The sequence below is a fragment of the Stegodyphus dumicola genome, chromosome 4 (genome assembly GCF_044657685.1).
Source record: "Stegodyphus dumicola isolate Sdum_Otavi_A_Nest chromosome 4, ASM4465768v1".
Lineage (NCBI taxonomy): Eukaryota > Metazoa > Arthropoda > Arachnida > Araneae > Eresidae > Stegodyphus > Stegodyphus dumicola.
Genome location: NC_140771.1, coordinates 217095303 through 217117634, shown reverse-complemented (window position 1 = coordinate 217117634; position 22332 = coordinate 217095303). Strand labels below are relative to the sequence as shown.

The following is a 22332-nucleotide window of genomic DNA, read 5'->3' as shown; positions in this document are numbered from 1 at the left end:
TTCAGCGGTTTACATACCTTTATGTCAGAGTGGCTGCAGAGTTAAGAGTAATTAATTGTCTTTTTTCTTTTATCCCAAAGCTGGCAATATCCCAGTTTAAAATCCAGGGGTAGGAGAGCAAAACGTTTCCCAACTGTCCAAACTCAAAAAATGAGAGGAAGAAAGCTATTTCTCCTGAAACTCATTTTAATCCTCAATTTAGTTTAATGTGTGCAAGTTTTGTACAGAAAAGGTAGTACTTTCTTCAGTTGTGAGCATAATTCCTTTATGCTCAAGAAAAGGATACGTCACAGTTTTCATTAAAATGGATCGAGATTTTTTAAACACAATGTATTTGAAAGCTATGAAATCTGCCTCAGTAACTTTTCTTTCAGACGGATTGTCGCTACTTGTGCACATCAAAGGTTTCTGGTAAGATATAACTGGCTATTCAGATTCCAATATTTATGCACATATCCACCTATTGTTCCCAATATTTAATTTTTGTTTTAATACATGTATTAGTATGAGAGAATTGTTGTAAATACACAAGGTAATTTCCCAAGACTAGCCTTCCCAGACGAGTAGCTATGAGTTTCACTTAGCTGAAGTCAATTTCTATGTGTGCTATTCAGTGTTTCCCAAAAAGCAAAGTTTGCGATAAAAATAGAAACACTTCTATAAAAGTACTTTTTTAGGAGGGGTGGTGAATTGGCAGAAGAAACGTAGATCGCTTAACTATGAATAACCCACATTCGGAAACCAAAACTGAAGCTGTGTGAAGCAAATAACTTGGATATTTGCTTTATGGTTGAAGGCAATGAGTTAGGCAGGCTAAGTATACATTCTCAGCATATTTCTAGGGGGCTTTTTTCCTTTTCTTTTGGCATATGGCCATATCGCAAATTTTTTGGCTGGGTACATTCAGAATAATTTAATGAAGGATAAAATAGTAGCTGCCATTGTCCTCTAAATGGGCGTTTCATAATTTGATCCGTTTTTCTAGTACAATATTATTTAAACAATTGTTATTATCTGTATTTTGCAGGAACTTAATACATTACTGTACCTGGTAGAGTGAAACGTGATCAGTAAGTTCATCTTCGTCAAAATAGCAGCAAAAATTATATAATCGGATACGAATTTCAATCCAGTAATATTGTATGATATATATATTTCAGTGCAATAATAGTGGTGGAAGGAGGTATAGTGGAACGATTGTAGAAAACAAATTTTAAATGTATGCATATATATTGATATAGCTTATGCAATATTCTGTGTCTATTTTGTGGATATGAATCAAAACTTTACAATTATTCGTGTATGTCATATGGAGATAACAATAAATATAAATAGATTACGAATATAAATAGATTACAAATATAGATATAATACGAATAAATATAGATAGAATGCGAATAAATATACATAAATGTAGATATAATACGAATATATTGCAATAAATAGTTTAAATGGAAGTTGTGAGGATATCTTCCAAAAATCATCAATTGACGACACAGACTCCATAAATATCGCTGAAATTTGAAATGTCTTAATTCGATATCTGTTTTAATGGAGCCTACTTATAGACTATATGTTCTAAAATACATGACGTTTTGTATAAAGTTAAAAAATGTAATAATTGTGCACTTAATTATAAAAGAAATATTTACAACCACATATATTCTTAAACTAATTTGCTAGCAATATATAAAGAAATACCTGTTGTTTCTAATGATCATTTATCTAAATTTATGTCTTACGATGCTTAAACCTTTCTTGATATCAGTTGGCAGCTAGATATGAAAAGAATAAAAAGTGTACACTGCGGAAAAAAAGGGAATAGGCAGTTTTATATCTCCCGTTTTACTCAGCCGATTGACAAAATTCAAACTGCGTTTTTCATGTCTCGAAAGCTCGGCGTAGGATATGTATTAGATTTATATATAGCATTGTTCTAACATAGATATTTTGACCCAAAATCGGACTTTTTCTGAAATAACATACCATTCTTAAACATATTTCAATTCTACGATTCAAATTATGCCTAAATATTAAACTTTGTAAAATTTGGTGCTAGACGGAGAAATTCAAAAATTTATGTTGGCGCAATATATTCAGTAGGCGCCACGAATAATTCACTTGGCGAATTTCTTAATATATGGCAACCAATTTTCCTTTCCCTTCCATTACGCTGGAGCAGAAAAAAAGGCACCTCGTTCCTACTTTTTTACATTGTGCATGAGCGGAAAAAAAGTCCCATCGTTCTTACTTTCAAATAACAATAAACCACATTTGATGTTTTACCGCTTTCAACAAATATGCCAAATTTCAAAACGCGCCAAAATATAAATTCACGTATATCTTCGGAAATTTTGAATACAAAACTGTAATTGTTTTGCAGATATGCTTAGAAATACGTCTGCTTTAAGATGATGGTAAAAATTTTATTGATTATAATACAACATTTTGTTTGAAAAATATATAAAAATTATTTTAAAATAAATCATAAAAAATGGGTGAATTTTATTTGGAATGAACCTGAATTTCGAAATGTGAAAGAAAGAATCAAATACGATTAATAAAAAAGAGAGATTAATAAATATATATATCTAACTCAATTAACATTGAGGAGCTAAAATTTTAAGAGCTAATTTTCAAAAACTACTTGTGCGATTTTTACAAAACTTGGGCGTAATCTGTCGTAGAATCGAAATATGGGAAAAAAAAAAAAAAAAAAAAAAAAAATGGTATGTTATTTAAGTAAAAGTCCGATTTTGTGTCAAAATACTTATATTAGAACAATAGTGTATATAAATCTAATACATATCCTAAGTTGCGCTTTCGAGACATGAAAAACGCAATTTAAAGTTTGTCAATTGGCGCAGTAGAACGGGAAATATAGAACTGTCTCTCTCTCTCTTTTTTTTTTTTTTTCTTCTCCTCAGTGTACTTGTGAATATGATTGAATTAAATATTAAAATGGACGGCGTATTAAAAATCATATTGTTTAGAAGTATGTGGAAAATAATAAAAAAAAGCTAATTGCAGATTATTTTTATTAGTTATTATCCTAGACGTATATAGCCAATGACATAGTTTCCTAAAATAAGGAAATTTGATCGAAACCGTTTAGTTAGATACATGTTGTAAAATAATTCAGTCAGTGCATTCATTTTCAAATATCTCGCAAATTTTTCTCTTAAAAGACGTAGAATATTTTGTGTTTTAACTTACTAAAGCTTATTGACCTTTTACTAGTTACAGATGTTATTCCATGGGAGTCATTATAAAAAAGTTAAATTTTGTATTTGAAAGATTCTCATATCCCAGCACTGAAACACTTTTCGTAAAATTCTATATTCAGAGGCACTCTGTAAATATTTGTCTAAGATCAATATTTAAGGCAATAAAACCTGAAGTCTACTTTTTCGAACATCCTGTGTTTGCTCAAGCAAAAGAAGATTGATCAGGGAACGTTTTTTTACTTAAAGCGCCTAACGCCGCAACTAAAATTCTTTTTTGATCTTGAATTTTGTAATACGGTGAAATCTATTATCGTAATCACTTCCGAAAGTGACCGTTATTTCTTTTAGAACATAAATTAAATTAATATTTAAACTCGCTTTTCTGGAATTGTGAAGTTGTCTGAAGGAGATTTTATTGTATATAGAATTTCTGTTATCATAATCATTTTTGTTTTATATGAAACTTCTTTATTACTGGAATGTGTTTATATATCTGGACTTGGATTAACTCAACCTTTTGTCTGCAGTGGCATAGGTTAAGGAACAGAATACCGTTGCCTTCTTTGTCCCTGCGGTATTCCTTGTACAGTTAATTCTAGGTAATTAACTCGGGTCACCATGGAGGAAAAAAAAGCTAATGTTCCTTTAAAGGTCTAAGGGTGTAGCACACAACGAAACGTCGAGTATATTGCTAGGTACGCTGAGCGTTTCTATTTTCTAGAAGATTCTGTTCACGGTATAGTTCCAGAGCGGCCGTCAGCGAGCGAAATGAGAAGTTTTATCCACATAAAAATGGTGGCTTAAATATGATGGATGGGCTTACTGCCAGCAGTTGACTTTGCAAGTTCTTTCAGAAGCTTTTCCTCTCACCGCACCGTATGCGTTGTCGTTGTAGTTGCTTGACACGCTGTTCCAGCAGCTCTATCTCTGCTCGGCATTTTTTTATGAAAAAATTTAATATATTTCCTTTCTTAAAGATTTTATTTAAAATTTTATGTATCTTAAAACCAATGATGTTGCATATTGGAATCCCGATATGCTTTTATTAAGTTCAATCGTATTTTACGAAGATTCAGCTTATTACAGTTCGTATTTATATCGGCTTAGAAATTAAATTAAAATGAGAAAAAAAAAGTTTAAATCTAAACAAGAAATTAAACATCGTGATTGAAAACGCAGTTATAAACTGTGACTGCAATCATTTCTAAGAGATAAATCGTAAGTAATTGTTAAAGTAATGAAGCCTGATGACCTTTAACATTTTCTTGCACATCCTACTGCTCTAATTCAAAAATGTAGCAGAACTGGACAAAGTAACTTCGTTAAAAAGAAGCATTGAACTTTGCAATGGAAATAAAGCATTAAGTTTGATAACAAATGGTTAATACTTCAAAGGGGAGTATTTGCTCTTTTAAAATTCGTAAAGGAAAGGAAAAGGAAAGCGCGACGGTTTTGCGATTTTCAGTTCAGCAAGGTAGCCAGGTCTTTATGTCTGAACTAAAAGCAAAGCTATCATTCGGCCTTTGCCTTCATCATGGGATGAGCCTCAGCTAGCCTGAGTTATGTGCCAATAAAAGTTACATGCAATGGCACTATTGAATAACTCTTCTGCAATAAGTAGGAGTTCGCTTTTCGATGAATTATAAATAAGAATTAACTTTTGCATATAATTTAATATAAAAATAAATATTTTATACAAATTTTAATTTATATAAATATCAATATATCTGTTAGCATAATTAAATAAAAGTATGATTTTATTCTTAAATAACGCATCCCTTATTAACATTATAACGATTCGATTTACGACGCTACTCTATGAAAGCTCCACACCGATCTTTAATGAAGGCGGGCTGTATTTTTTCGTGCTATCGAATGAAAACGACCTGACTTTGAACCTAATGTATGTTTATTACGAATTGTCTCCTCAGTATTTATTTCTTCCTTACTAAAAATTTGTAAGAAATTATTGTAATTCAGAAGTCAAACAACAAAAATCAGCGTTATATTTACCAAATTTTCACAGGACTAGTTTCGATGGTTTTACCGAACCACCATCTTCAGCTGCAAAACCGCAAATGAACCAGTTCGGTAAAACCATCGAAACTAGTCCTGTGAAAATTTGGTAAATATAACGCTGATTTTTGTTGTTTGACTTCTGAATTAGTATTTATTCGGCGTGTTATCGTGTCTTAATTAAGAAATTATTGTATTCCTTCTTATGTGGTCTTGTGGTGTAAGTGGTTAGCACATCCAGCTGACAACTAAAATACCCGTGATTCAAATCGTGCTACGCGAACAATTGATATCTCATAATTCCCAGTTCTGGAAAACTTATAGTCGATACAAATCAATTCATTTCTTCTCTCGGAATTGTTTCGGTAAGTGCAGGTCATTAATTTTTGCGATTTTTTTTCATAATTTATGCAAACGAAATCAGCTTTGTATTTAGCATTACTCTCTCCACATTGCTTTTTCAAAGTCGAAATGCTATTTTAAAAGATTAGTGTGAATAGATCCTACCTCGAATAACTGAAGTGTAATTAAAATGGCTCTTTCGGATAAAAAAAAGTGGCATGTGTAAAAATTTTGACAATTACATATGCTACATTATCCATCATTATTATTATTATTAATATTTCCTTCGAGTATCTTTTATAGTCAAAGTATTTGCCAATATGTAAAATCGTAGCAACAAATGCGAGAAACATATTTGCATTATTTTAAGCATTATTTCGGAAAAATTTCGTTTTCTACTGGCAGCTGTACAATTTCCGAAAGCTTTATCTTAATCGATTATTCCTGGCCCTTCATTTCCTTGAGTCCCAAGAAATGTATTCAGTGGAAGTTATGGGAACTAAAATTGAACGCTAGTCCCCTTTTCTTCCGCGTCGCGTTTTCGGAATAGAAATCGATTTTGTATTTATCATTACTCTCTCCATTGCTTTTATTCCCATTTAGTGTCGGGCCGTGCTAGAAACGATGTGGGGACTTCTATCGATTATAAACTTTTGGCTCAGGCACTTTAAAGTGATGTGTGGCGCCTGTCGTTTTAGATAGAACGGTTTTTACGAGATGTGGGTTGGTGACCGCATTAAGTCAGCTGGCAAAAGAAAAGTTCTGAATTTGTGTAGCAGACTGCATTCTAAAATTTTCTTTCGTTTCGGTTGTGTTAAAAAAATATTTAAATTATTTCTTCGGCTTTGAAGGAGCTGTGGGTAAATATCTTTTGGTGTTGATTTTTAGCCCAAAGTGGCTTTGTCCCTGAAGGATTATTTCGTTCGTTTTGCGATTTCGTTTCGTTTCGTTCGTTTTGCGATTGGTTCACTATAAGTGTCCGTTTCACTTTTCAAACTGTTGCCACCAAATGTTAGAGTCCTGCATTTTATTTGAAGAAATTAGATAATAAAAAATCTGCATAAATGTATGTATATTTCTCGCATTGGGATAAAACAACGGTACATAGAGCCATCGAATTTTGAGTGACGTAATCCTCCTACGAATATGGGCATGTGGAAGCCGAAATTTGAAATTTGGAATTTGTTTTATTATCAATTTCATATTTTGTAAAACTTTAAACGAATTCTTGCTTAAAAAGCTCAACGATTGTAAAGCGAGCAATGGCTACACTGTACGGGGGGGGGGGGAATTATCTCCAGCGCCACGAGACTTTGAATCGGAAATTCGAAAGATATGCTTATTTTAAAGCTATTTTGCGATATTTTTGTTGAACTGAATTTTATGGTTTAAGTGCGAAGAACGTGATATTTAATAAATAAATGTAACGCATAGAATGTTAAAAAAACGCCCCTTTGGACATAATTTAAAATCTGAAACATTTCAGATTTTTCCCTTTTTTTTTTTTTTTTTTTTAATTTTTTAATTTTTTTTTTAATTTATTTATTTATTCAGTGAGATTTGACTATTTCCTTCCTTAAACGAATACCTAAGCCGTCACGGACGGTGTAGTGGTTAGGTGAAGATTTGGCTGCACGCACTGTTGGGCCATTGCATACTGGGCGTTTGTGTCTTTGTGTATTGAAGTTGCTTAAAATTTGCCAATTTGAAAGCGAGGGCGAAGAAGAGTATAAGTTTTTGATGCCATATTTTGGGGTGCCTTCCGTGGAAACTGGCAGGTAATTTAGCATCAAGAGTTTACTTAGCCTAAGTTAAATATTTCAATTCAGTCTAAATACTTAAATTACTTTGTGTTAAATTCGAGAGAAAAGAAATACGTTATTGTTGCCCATTCCGAGTTCTTAAATGTAGACAGGCCCATGAGTTCATCTATCATTAGTTATAGAGCTAATATATGAGTGGTAAAATTCTTGAATTTTGCTCTGATCCCTTCCATTAATGGTCGACAGTAAGTTTTTGCGGCTGGGAAGGACAGCTGATGTAGTTAACTTTCAGTTCTATTTATCCATTACCGCAAGAAGAGCCTCTTATTTGGCAAATTCATTCAAGATAGCAGATCGAATGGCATATATTATAAGAATAAACTATACAGTTCTTGCTTTCATGTACAATAGTCGCAGATATATAGAAGGAAGATAGGTTATCAGAATAACAATTAGTATAAATTGTTGTGAGCTGTGAATATAGTTAACAAATATAAATGTGCAGTCATTACCTACATGCACATGAAGTCATATATCTAAAACCTATATGCTAAGAAACATAAAAATGGAGTTATAAACAGAAATACTTTCCGGCTAGAGAGAGCGGACATAAGTGCAAGCAAAGCTAAATATTATATCCTCTCCCGACGGAAGTTTCTGTTGCAGTTGAATTCATCAATCTGGGCTCACTGGGGGTTATAGCTCGATCTGGTAAAAATCTGAATTAAACGAAATAATCTAATAGCTATAGAAAGACAAATTCTTCAAAACACAGTGCAAACTTAGGTAATAAGGGTCACTATATTATTCATTATAATGCGTATTTATTGAAGGCTTGTGCAAATTATGCTATCTGATGAAAAATAACTAGTTTGAAGAAACTGATGATCTTCTTTTAGTTTGCACTAGAGTTAGTTTCTTTTACTATTAAATCGCAGACATAGCTTACGTATTCATAATTTGTATATTCTCGTTCGCTGTTCGTGCTTAATAACACAAATTAAATATCTCTTCTGGTACCCATTTTCATGGATTTTTCCTGATTTGTCCTGATCTTTATCACCATCATCTTCTGGACTGAAACTCGCTGCTACTGTCTACAATTTTTGCTTTATTGGAAATTTAATAGCTTGGATCATCTTCATCCCTTTCTAATCACATAGTCACAGTTTAATGTTTCCCAGTGACAACTGTCAGTGTGAAACATTGTGATTATGTCACTGGGACAGTATCAATGGCGAGGAACATTGCACCAAACTTGCGAAGACGAACTCTTCCTCGCCAGTTTGATGCAATGCTTCATGAAAATCTTGCATCTCTCATCCAGTTAGTCTATCAGGATCTTCATTTTTACGGAGATTTTTGTTAGGAAATGGGAAAAGTTTAAGATTTAATATATTTTACATCAGCCTAAAAATAAAAGTCATTGCCCTTAGGTTGTGTTTCTTTATATTCTGTGATGTCTGTTGATCCCCTTTCTTTTACATTAGAGATTGATACTACAATTTCAAAAACTTTACTCAGAAATCTTTCCTTTATCAATATTAGGTTATACATCTGGTGATTCTTGATATATCTGTAATAATTTGTGACTTTTTACTATTAACGTTTAGTTTTACTATAAAAGTTTTTCAGAATTGTCAGAACTGGGCGAAATCCTGGTTTTTAAAATCTGAATTAACGAGGATTTGCGTTATTTACATGGATTTTCATCCTTGTAAACACACCATCAAAAGAAAAAGTGTTTTTTTAATTGTTTATTAAGTGTAATGATCAAGAATGCTTTTTTTCACGTCGCAGTTTTGAACAATGCGAGTTTTTTTTTTTTTTTTTTTTTTTTTTTTTTTTTTTGTGTGTGTGTGTGTGTGTGTGTCTTGCGGTTAAGAATTAAAAAGAATGACAATGACGGGCTTAGGTCGACATGATCTGAAACTATTTAGCAAAGCTATATTAAACGTGCATGCGTTCTCTTCGTATTCTTGTTTGTTAGCTCGTGGAATTTACCTTTCTTTATCTGCTTCTCGACAGTCCCATATGAAACAGCACAAGTTGTATTTTTAACTTCATTGTGTATAATACGTTAAATGGGAAACTGGGTATTTTAGTAATCGGAGATTTTCTGTTGCGCTTGATAACTCTGGGCAAAAGGGAAGCAAAAGTATCATTACGATATTAATATAATTTTCGTAGTTTCCATAATTTGTAATTTCATTATATATTTTGCTTAATTTCGTTTGCAGTTAAGTAACACAAATATTGTTGATAAGATTTAACGTGAAATTCATGATATTGTATAAATATTTTCTATAATTAATTTTTAACCTTTGCTATAAATTTTATGTAGTTTTTTTTCCGACGTAGTACGGCCTAGATACCACTGCTTTAAGTTATATGCAAAATACACATTTTATTAAAAACAGTCAAACTAATAGTAATCGCTAGTGATTAAAATTCTTCTGTATGTGTATAATATTGGATAGAAGAGAAACGGAAAGGTCTATACTTACGAAGTGCAAAATATTGACAAAATTCATTTGTTCCGCGTATATCAGTTTCAATCTCTTGATGCATATTTTTTTATATGCGTAACAGAATTTTGTAATGTCATAATTTTTTCTTTTTATCATTCTAGAAATCGAACTGGGAACAAAATGCGTGGTGGAAGTGGATCAACAACAGACTATTCTACATAACCCCAGCTCTCGGAACAGGTTAGTTAACGCATTGTTATACTTTTCTGTTTTTAAACTATCACATTATTTCGAACGGGATCTGTTACTTCATTTTTAAACGAAGCGAAACTAAATCCGGATGTTTCGGCAAACTTTGCGTGGAATGTGATTAACGCAACCTGCATTTTATGAATTATGTATGAATGACTTCATAGTAATCTGTGTTTCGTGCGCGATTTGTGGTATGTTCGACTTTCATAAATATTCTTCACGAATTTAATGGCGTAGAGGTAATTTTGTATCTAAAATATTTCCTACCATACGATTATTATGACTGGTTAAAAGCCTTTTTTATATTTAAATTTAACGCAGTTGTTATTATTGCTTAAGTTCGAAACCAAAAGCGAAGTAGTTTTAAATCCACTCTTCACTATTTTTCATTTTTATTTTTCATATAAAAAAGTATACCATTTATTATTGTAAAAGTAATTTGAAGAAATATATACTTCTAAATCGTATTTTAGAAACAAAATTTTAAACTTTTATAGTCAATAGCATAGTTAAGCGTTATTTATTGCGTTGTTCTGGAGATTGTCTTTCTGGAGAAAAATTTTAATGTCTTTTCTCTACGTAACTTTCTGCATTAGAAACAAAATTTAATGATGATTATAAATTTACGCAGAAGCGTATAAAAATTTTTTCGATATAAAGTCGTTTCTAAAAAATTCTGTATATTGTTTTAGCAATTAATTTTCTGCTAAAATTTAAGCTAAGTATTTTTTTTTTTTTTTTTTTTTTTTTTTTTTTTTTTAAGGCACAATATTTTAGTATTGTAGCCTAATATGTAAGTTTTTATAAGTAAAACTGCCCTCAGTAACAGTAGTATTTTTAATATTTTCTCTTGTTGCAACCTCGGTCGAGACCCTAATATGAAGCATTTCTGTTAGCGTAATGTTTGCTTTTTAATGTATGCATTTTCTTTGTAACTTTGATTGTGCTTCATGTTGTCACATTCATCTTCTTAATTTAGCCTTTCTTTTATCTAAATTTCATCATCAAATGTTTTGTTCCAGCCAGAGCTACATGATTCTGAAAATCCAAAATTATTTAATAAAATAAAATTAATAACTTTTATAATTCGTCAGATTCATGGCCGACAGTAATGTGTTTAAATCGTGCCAACTTCATTTTAAAACCGCTTCTAAAGCTCAATAAAGAAAACCAAACAATTCAATTTCAAATATCCAAGCAGAAATATCTTTCATTAACAATAATTATGAGGTAATTAAAAAATTATCAATTGGTGTAAATTCATCAATTACATAATTTAAATCATCATAAAACTATATTTTTAATCAAATTGAAAATGAATTTAGATTGATTGTGATTATCCTTAATACAGGGTTTTAAGACGGTGTACTACTTTTAAATTGTTCAATTTTCTTGATCACGTACATTGCAATTTGAAAGCTCTTTTTCCACATCGAATTGCGGTATTCCGAAAACCCACTGTTTGCCAGACAATTGTTGTACGGTGGGCACTAGCCATTTTTAGGCTTTCGCCACTACTAAGGCCAGAAGCAATGGTCATTTTATTTTACAGGCACCTAATAGGTGGCCACCGATACCTTCAATTTACATCTATGCCTTCTGCGACAATTTACATCCATGCCTTCTGCGGGATTCGAACCCGGTCCCTTCGGTATTGCAGTCGGATCCGCTGACCACTATACCGTCTGGGCGGCTTGCCAAGTAATATGTAAGATAAATTAGATTTATTCTCATGCCATGGCAATCAGACATGCTTTAGGCGAAAGGTGCCATATCACATACCAGTTAAATTTTCTGGTAACATGCTATGATGTAACGTCACTTGACGTGTTGTGCTATTTAAAAACTTGAAGTCATTTGCAATAATGTGAAAATTACATTATGAATACAGTTTTTTAGTTTTTTTTTTTTTTTTTTTTTTTTTTTTACATGCCAAGCTCGTTTAAGAGTTAACAAAACTGCTTCACAGAATTAACTTCAACTAGGAAATAACCAAAATACCTTTCTGATATTAACCTGAAGGATCATACTGCAAGTTTCTGTTAAATTGTTTGTTAAATCATATACTTAATGAAGTATCTTATGTATATACATCGATTCCTGGGAAGAAAGGATCAAATTAGAGATACAGTATCGTTCAATTCTTGTACATCTGCTTAAATATTGTTGACTTTTGTATCTCTTGAATTATCTTCGGCAGTGATGAAATTAATATTAAATTTATTTGTTCTGAAAGATATATAGTTACCGAAGACAAGCGATAAGGAATCAGAAAACTACTTTTGTTATTTTAGGATAAGCTTCTTTTATTAAAGAAAAATCACCATTGGAGCTTTCCTTTTAGATTTATGCACGCATATATATATATATACACATGAAATAAATTCTTTGCTTTGAAGAAGACTTAACACTTTTTGCATTAAGAAATATCTGTAAAACAAAGAAACAAAACCAAATGTTGCAAGTTGTTTGGAACGGCAAAAATAAATATGTGAATTTGCTTGAATGATTATTAAAAAAGCGAAACTTTAGTTAAAGCTGTAATTATAAATTTTTGAAAAATTTATTTATGTATGTCATATTTTCAAATGCGTAGTCGTGATGGCAGAGTGGCAATACGAAACAAAGATGACGAAACTGCGTTTCGATAAATCATCAGTCTTTATTTTCGCACATATCAAATTATTTCTTAGTAGATACGATATTTCTAGATCGTAAGCAATTACAATATTTTTTATATGCCCGTTATATCATCTTAGAATAAGAACAAAGGAGGGCATAGCATCATAAAGATGTTTGCAATGCAGAAGCTAGGAAAAGGGTTTATTTGCGAACGGTATTTATACTAAGTACATGCAGAAAGTACTCTAAGCTATGATTGATTAATTTTAGGTCGTTATATAATCATGGATGGATCTCGAATTTGGGAGAGCAGATCAATTTAGGGGTAGAGCACCAAATCTAGAATCGTTAATTTTGAGGTCTCCAATTATTTTTAAAGCAGCTATCGTATTTTTTAAATCTTACATGTATATATTACTTAAACCGTTTATGACTACAACTGCTGACACTTTGACGTTGTGACCAAAAACTAAATTCAAAATAATAAATTAGATAATAAAAGTTTTTATTTTTGTTGCTGTTTGTTTTTATTAGTAAGTTAAGTACGAGGCAGGCCATTGTACTGTGCAGTTACTATTTGTACATATTTATTTGTAAACTTTATATAGGTTTTGAATCTAAATGCGAATATGTATTTTATTTATTAGCGATATAACATTAACGTCACTTAATTTTTGGAAAGATGTATGTCCCTTTCCGCGCTCTCAGCATAACTTTATTCCCTTGTTACTTGTATGTCGAATCCACCACGATCACATGCAGATGTATTATTTTATTTGTTATATTTCTGTAGTGGATTGAAATATTCTAATAACGAAATATTAAATTTATTAACCATCTGCAAAAGTTTAAAAGTCGCTGTGCCATATAAATTGTTTTAACTTTTTGTATGTGAAATGTCTGCCGCCATTCATTTCAAATTAATTTTCATTTTCTACAGATAACTTTGATTATGTTATCTCATATATTTGGGATCGTTAACTTAGTGTTAAGTATCAATTCCTCCATATATCAACCGCTTGGTTCTAAAGTAATTTATATATATATTTTAAAGATTTGGACTAATCAGAAATTGCATAGACGAAGTTACTTGCAAGTAGTGGAAAAGTTGTACGATTGCAGTTTCAGAATAAATAGCTTTGAGCAAAGGGCATGGAAATACGCCATTTGTAACCAAGTTCTTTGTGAATAAAAAGACGAATCTCAGTTTTCTCACTGAAAAAAGGACTTACACCACTTTGGAACTTAGAAGTAATATACTTTATTAAGCTCTATGCAGGAAGCTTACCTGACGCTCAAGAATGGCGAGACTATTACGTAAATGCTTTGCAGGGGGGGGGAGTAATCTTATCCTTATATTATTTTCCGTATATCTAGTTGGCACTCTGTCTCTGTAGGATACTGAAAGTCGTTTTCAATTGTCTTAGCTTTCCACTCATCTTGAAGGTATTGAAAACGTGCATTGAATTGTCAAAGCATTGAATTTTTATTTGAATCCATTCGCGGCTTTTACGCAATAAGTGTCTTTTTTGCTGCCGGCGACATAAGAGGAAGTACGCTGGGATGAATATTTGTTATCAAGGCTTTTAAACAGAGCAGCATACGTTTGGCAGGTATGTCTGTTATTCATGTGTGTATACTAATGTACGACTCTTTTTGACGAGGCTGTTTGCTTTGAAAGCGACCTTCGTGTCTTTTCTCTGACGGAGAAAATTGATGTTCTGGAATTAGTTGTTAAGTACATTGAGAAGGCCATTATGTGGTTTTATATCATTAAGTATGCCGTACAATAAATGATGATGGAATATGTGTTAAGCATTGGTATAGGTTGTTTTATGGTTCTTAGGTATTCGGGTGATAATGCGTTTCATGTCCGTGTACGTATTTTTATATCCGTATTATTTTATTGTTGCAGTTAAATGCATTAACGATACAGAAAAGGTTAATGGATGTTTCGGAGTTTCATTGCTATTGTAGGTGCAGAAATGCAGGTGTGCTGCTGCCTGTACACCGACAGCTGTTAAGTTTTCATTTTTTTCATATTTTTCATTCCTGAGTGAAAGCGCATTTTGTTCGAGATATTTTAGTCATTTTTAATAGTGTTTGAATGAAAAATAAATAAATAGATAAAAATAAAAGTATAAAAATGAGAACTCGGAATGAGATCTTTAGGTATCTTCTCATATATGAAAAGCATATTTTTCAAACATATATTATTCTCTATGGAAAACAATAAAATTTACACATTTAAACTTCTTAACAGTGAATTGCCAGCTACAGTGCAAATGCTTATAAACCTAATGATTTGAATACAGCATAAATCGTACGAATCAGAGTACATGTATTAGAATTTACATCAGATATAGATATTATGCATACTGAAAGATAAAGATGTAAGCTATTAAGATGCGTGTGTATTGCTTTCAAATTGTGTTATTTAAGCAATGCATTGTTTTAATTTGAAAGATAAATTAAGAGATTTGATGGAACGTAAAATGGCTGCTCTTTGAGAAATAGCAATTTGCCAGGCTGCTTGGAAGACGTATGCTCTGGTAGTGTAACGTTACATAATGTAAAGGTGATAAAAAATTCAGATTTTATGGAAATAGTTTTAGCATTGTTTAGTTTATATAAGCGTATACTGCTTTATTCATAAAACTTCTGAATGTCTGTGTAGAATTTGGATCTTCAAATATTTAAGACCGTCCTTATTTTATTTATTTATTTATATATTTATTTATTAACTTTTTTTCGATATTTGAAATAGTCATGAAATGTTGGCCTATAAAGAATTCCTCTGCAGGAAAAGAAAAATAGCCCACAAGTGCAAAACTTTCCGGGAGAGGCGGGGAAACGGTTAAAAATAATTGAGCTTTCATTGTTATAATAAACTGTGTGAAGATAATTGCATTCTTTGGGACTTTTTGCTCGTTATTCAATCTTATTCATAATACTCTGTTGTCTTTGAATTCGGCTGTTCAAAATTAATTAAAAAAACAAATAAAAAAAATCTGAAAGGTTTCAGATTTTACATCACGCCTAGACGGGCGTTTTTTTACCGTTTCGTGGATTACCTTTATTTATTAAATATCATGTTCTTCGCACTTAAACCATAAAATTCAATTCAACAGCAAGGTCCCAAAATAGTTTTAAAATGAGCATATTTTTAGAATTTTCCATACACAGTCTTGCGCACTGGAGATAAAAATGTATTTTTCTCGTATAGTGTTGCCATTGCTCGTTGAGTTTGTTAATAAAAAATTCGTTAAAGTTTTACAAAATATGAAATCGATAATAAAACAAATTTCAAATTTTGGCTTCCAGATGCCCATATTCGGGTAGAAACGTACGTTATTCAAAATTTGATGGCTCTATAGGTTCCGTCGTTTTATCACAATGCGAGAAACATACGCGCATTTATGCAGATTCTTCATTATTTAATTTCTTTAAATATAATACAGGGCTGTAATATTTGGTGGCAACAGTTTAAAAAGTGAACCCACATTTAAAGTTTTCATCGCAAAATGCTAAAATGAAGTTAATAGCCCTTTTGGGCTACCGCCTTCAATTTTTTTCTCATAAGCGAATAGTATTTTTAAAAAAAATGTATTATGTTAGTAATCTTTGCCGCTAAGTATTATATAACAGTTTCTCTGGCATTGCTCCAAAAAATTCAGTTCTAAAACTTGGACTGTGAATATATTAATAAATAAATTATAAAGGATTTTTCCCTGACTCAAAAAAATTAATAACTACATTAAAGGTTGAAATTTGAAAACCATGTTGGTTATAGGTTATGAAATATGTCTTTAACCCTTTAACTGTCAAGTTATTTTGATGATTTGGGTACACAAATTGTCAAATTTTTTTATTGGAAAAACCAAATGTAGCCGAAATAAATATCTCCCGATATATATTCGGGTAGGACAATACGATGCACTCAAAAAAAAAAAAAAAAAAAAAAAAAAAAAAAAAAAAAAAAATTACCCCGAGAAATACTCGTGCGTGACATTTTCGAACACCAGTGCTGTATCTCGGGCATGACAGTTAAAAGGTTAAAATAAAGTCTGAAAGAGTACATCTAGCGAATGAACCAAAAATTAAGAAGCGATTCATAAGGTTTTGTGTTGGTTGTATTGTAGTAATGACGTTTGAAATTTGATTAAGAGTGGAAAAATATCTTAAATTGATCTCTTTAGAATTTTAATTGTTCATTTTAAAGTATAAGAAAAAAATAATGCATTGTGTTTTATTTAAACTTTCTTTTAATTTTGATATTGAAATCGTGTTTAGCACCTTATTATGTATAATCTTCAATTGCGTTATCTTATGGAATTGTGTACATACTACTTTCTTTCCTATCATCATTTCATTTTCATTCCATATTGAAACAACTACAACTATTCCTAAATTAAGATGAACTAAGCATTTTAAATTCCATCAGAACTTTGAAAAAGAAATATTATTAAATTACATTTTTGAAGGCGGTTATTTTCAGCGACTTAACGAACTCTTGCATCAACCATTTTATGATTCGAATTTCTGTCACCTTCGCGTTTTTAAATAGAGTTGTACTTTTGTTGACTTTGAGTCACGCTATTTCGCTATTAAAACACCTTTATTCTAAACAAAGGTGCGATGTTTTTTTTGTAAGCGCATGCGCTGGACCTTACTAGGTTAGAAATTTTGTTTGTGCTCCTCGATGACGTCACGATTGCAGAGCTTTCTGTGAAAGAAAAGAAAATGGCAACAAGTCGGATGCGAACGAGACATTCGATTATTTTCTTCTTTATTGTTTTCTCTAATACGTGACTTCATTACTCGTTTCTGTTGGATTGTTGCTGCTTTCTAGGAAAAATCTAAATGATAGGCAGTATCTGATATTGAAATGTCGGGATAATTTCATTTGGCTGAAATTTCGTATTCTGTTTATGTTTCGGAAAATTTTAATATCGCTTTGTTGTTTTACATAATCTACTTTTTTGGTATCGTTGGACAGTTTTCTCTAACTAGGTTTCGATTACTATGTGCATATATTATTTTGCACAATAGTTAGTTCTTTTAGTACGTATAAGAGGGCTAAGTAGTTCTTAATCTGATTTCTCTATATAAATTATTTAGCTTGAAATTATCATGGTGCATTTTTGGTTCACTGAGGGAAAAGAGAGATAAGTGAGTTAAATAAAATAAAGCAGTGGCGTTGGAATTCGTTGAATCATTGCCGACTATAGTATTGTGTTGTTTGTTAGTGTAACATTGAATCAGTATGCTACAATTTAATACACTCTTAGGGAGAAAAAAAAAAAAAAAAAAGTAGCACCGAGAAGAAGATATAAAGCAAATTGGACACAAATTGATATGCATACAGGTTTCGACGGAAAATGCAAAATTTTACATTTTGGCTTCCAATGAATGAACGGTTGTCGTTACAGCGCAACTGACAGAATATTTAAGAGGAGAAATTACTATTCTAAGTCATAAATTCTTCACGAATTTCATTTCGCGCATCTGTATGCGAGGCATAGTTACTGTCTCGCATACAGATGCGTGAACGATATGTATAGTGTCTTTGCGGCATTTGGGACACTCTAAATACATGGCGAGCCGAAAGCAAGAAGTTGGTGGTAGGAGAAGAGGGGTGGGAGACCCTCGGACCTGTCCCCCCCCCGAGGTGCTCTTCATCAAAATTCGAGTTGAACTGAGCGAAGTCGAACTGTCACCTTATATGGTGCTAAAGGCTCTAGCCTACGACAGGCGTAATCTTGCTCTCCTTGCCATGATAAATGTCATGGGTTTATTCTGATGTTACTGTCAGACAGGTGAGATAAGTCACAGTACAACAATAAATTATAGAAATTATATCTGCATCTAATGTAAATTCATTCTATATGTATAATATGTAATATGAAAATTCCATTCGAAATTGCATTTCTGATATAAGGTATTTCTCTAGCCTTCTTGACATGCCTTCGTGGTGTGGTGGTCTGCACGCTGGGCGCGTATTCCAGAGGTCCGCGGTTCGATTCCCGTCGAAGGCGTTGCTAATTTTTCAGTCTCCTTCTTCCAGTTAATCTAATCTCTCTACACTGATACAAAGCAAGACATTTATGGCATTTCTAGAATCGGAGTACTGTTATTTTACATTATTCCTTCTTTCTTACGCTTTTTATAATCACAGTATATAAATCTTAGGAGTGAATCTTTTTAACAAAATCCCGAAGAAGATGCCAAGTGGTAACTATAGTGATAGTTATGTACTTTAATGCAATCGAAGTTTATTTTGGTGAATTCAAAAATTCAACAACGAAAAGCAATAAAATGTCTTTCGTGTATTTGCAAGTATTGTATTGCAAAGAAAAATTATTTTTAATCATTTTCCTTACTAGACAGGTTCTGCAGTGCGTTCATATCCCTACTATTATTAGATTACAGATTACTATTACAGATTTGGATGTTGGGGAAATATTAGCTACCTAAAATAAGTTTAAGGGTACTGTTTTGGAAACTTTTCAAAAATTCACAAAACTTAAAATTTGTGTATTATTTGTATTTTCCAAATGATTTCCGCGAAGGCATCTAGCGAGGTCAACTGGTGTGTATTGCATTAGAAAGAACATATATAAAAGTCCAAACAAAATGCAATGTTTTCTTCAAATCACCAATTGTGCCTAAGTACTTGGAAATAATATCGTTGTTTCAGATAAAATTAGGTTGAAACCAGAGTAATTACGTAATGAATAGAAAAGAAGATCCTTTATAAATGCCATTATATATCATGGATTAGATTTTTTTTTCTTTGCAAATCTAGTCGAGCAGTGTCGAAAGTGATTGTGATGAATTTCCTGAAACATTCGTACCAATTGAAAACACTTTATTCTTTAAGACATCGTCTTACTTCATAATCCATACCTAGTGTGTAGTGGTCGAGTGGTTAAGGCCGCTGAATACTGGTAATTCGCCCCGCATGCCTCCGCTAAATAAGCTTTTCGCGTGCTGTTTTTTTTTTTTTTTTTCTGTATGTAATGTGAATAGAAACCAGTTTCTGATAGAAAACCTTCCAAGAAAGACATCCCTCCTCTTAAGGTTGACGTTACACATGGAGAAAAGCACGAAAAACAAACATGCAGTCAACCTGCTTGAAATATGAGTATTCAGCGGTCCTAACCAGTCGTCCTCTGGTGGGGGTCTTGTCGTTAATTAAGTGATTGGTAATTTTCTCCGATATATCTTGAAATTTATTTCACATAAACAGTAAAATGTGAAACCTGACTTAAATTAGTAAATTTTTAAGTTTAAACAATCAAAATTAAATGCCATTCATATTACATCTCCAGTTTATTACGAGCTTTCTAAGAAATAAAGATAGCGCTTCTAATTAGTATTTCACGTGCACTTGCTTCCAAAACAAGCAAGTTCCATCTCTTCTACTAATTTTCTTAAGAGCATAATTATAAAAGTTAAAGAATACACAATAATATTATTCTTTTCGCGGGAGAGATTCCTTAGCGATAGTTTTTTTTTTTTCCTACAGCAACTAATTAAGTTACAGCTGATTGAATTTATGTTGAATTCCGATATCTATGCTTCAGTTGCGATTCAAACGCCCAATACTTTGTGATTGCAGATTAAAGTAGTTTTTCTTTCTTTAATAGTTAAAATGGGTCTTCTTTTATCTGATCTTCTTAAGAACATTTTGCAGTGGAATTTGAAAGAAGTGCAATCTATAACCCTTACTTTTTTACTTTGACAGTTATGTTATTAATCAAATAAACCTCTGTGTGCTCATACCTGAGCAGTTCCATTGCTGATTAAATTCCCTTCTCTGGTATTAAGTCTGTGAAGAGAATACTTATCTTTCCTTTTGCGTATTGATAAAATATGAGATAGAAAAAGCGATTAGACCAGAGGGTCTCAAACGGGTGGAGGGGGAACTTCATAGTTTCGAAGGGGGAATGGGATCAGCCCTTTATTTAGCTGCTAGGTATTACGTTTTAGTTTATGAATGTAAAAAAACTGCTTTCATTCAAGATACATAATGTGGGAGAAACACTATTATGGATGCTTCTCATCTTAAGGAATGCCCTAAAGTCACTGGATATCTATATGACAGATACTGGCAGGCAAGAGAGAAGCTTCGAGATCTTCAGGCTGTTTGACTTTTTCCTTCTGACCAAATTTTATGTTTTGTTCTTTTTCATGTGTTTGTGTTGAGTGCACTTATCACACTCTACTCAATGAATTGTAAGTTCAAGTGCTAGTGCTGCCCAGATGCTATAGTGGTTAGGAGAGCTGACTGCGGGGCTCGGGCTCGAATCCCGGAGAAGGCAGGGTTGTAACTGACCGTCCCTTCATAGGATGTAACGGTGGCCGCCTGTTAGGTGCCTCCACAATAAAATGGCCACCACTTCTGGCCTTAGGAGTGGCCAATGTCCCGTCGTTTGAAAGTGCGCCGAAGAGCCCGCCGTTCGAGGGGGGGGGGAACTTATGTTCAACCTACATAGTACTTACTTGGGAATTTTCCCACCGTACATAACAAATCATACATTGACAAAAGCAAACCCCGGTATATTTATTGTCTTTTCTCCCTTCAATAACAGTCTTGCAATAAGCTCAATCCATATCTCTATTCTCGAAAAGTGTAAGAACCGTCTTTGCGGCAAAGGTGTAATTGAAATGTATTCACGGACCGTGTAAAATTACTTCGAGGGCTGCCATTTTGAGATCATTGGTCTAAGAAGCGCTTTGATATTCACACTAAGCACGGGATATTCACACTAAGCAAGCATTATTTATAATAACTTATAATTATAAATAATAATTAATAATTCTGTTACTTTCCGTGTGACAGAACCGTTTTCAGTCTAGTAATCATGCTATTATCATTTCTGTAACCGTTCCGCATTGTGTTTTGGACTAAAACATATCATTCTAAAGTCTGGAATTTCAAAAATATTGACAACGGAGAATTTCAGTACTTCAGCATTGAGAAATGTTAAAATATTATGACGACCTTTAAGTACGATGAAGAACAGACAAGCAATGAACTTCCGCTGAAATTATAAGCGAGTTATTAGAGACGGAAAAATGTCCAATAAAATGCAATTCACTTGTGTTAAATTTTACATTATTTATGAATTATGTACGTACCAAGAACTGGTAGGTGTAGTGGATTTTACGTCAAAAATATTTGACAGATGGTTCTATTCATAGATGTGAGAAAATGCCAGTATGTCCGGTCAGTAATAGAATTCGAGTTTATAAGCCCCGTTTCTTCTTAGAAACTGGTTCTTAAAAAAATGAAGACGATGATACAATTAGTTATTAAGTGGCTATAAATTGTCTAAATAAATACAGTTCAATTTTAGCGTCCGGTTTCCCGAACTAAAAATATCTAGGAACCTGTTCTGCCTGCCGAACCGGGACGAATGGGCTCAATCTCACCTCTGAGTCCGATGTTAATGATTATTATATTTATCTTTTCAGAAGAAGGACGTTTCTCAGAGATTTATAATTGCTGGAGACATAAGTTTTATTGTTCTGATTCATTTAGGAGCTTGTAGTTGAACTCAAATATTCGGTGGAAGCATATAAAAATATATATATACTATTTAGGTATGTCCTTTTGTACCTTAAAAGTAA

General features: G+C 32.4%; 1 protein-coding gene across 3 annotated transcripts in view; it reads left to right on the top strand.

Annotated features, from left to right (window-relative positions):
• Khc-73 (Kinesin heavy chain 73) overlaps positions 1–22332 on the top strand; it is a 369120-nt gene that overhangs the window by 119506 nt on the left and 227282 nt on the right. For all 3 annotated transcript variants that reach the window (XM_085815982.1, XM_085815983.1, XM_085815984.1), the window contains exon 2: positions 9981–10059. In XM_085815982.1, the coding sequence (XP_085672108.1) occupies positions 9981–10059 (79 nt within the window). The remainder of the gene's footprint in view (positions 1–9980; positions 10060–22332) is intronic.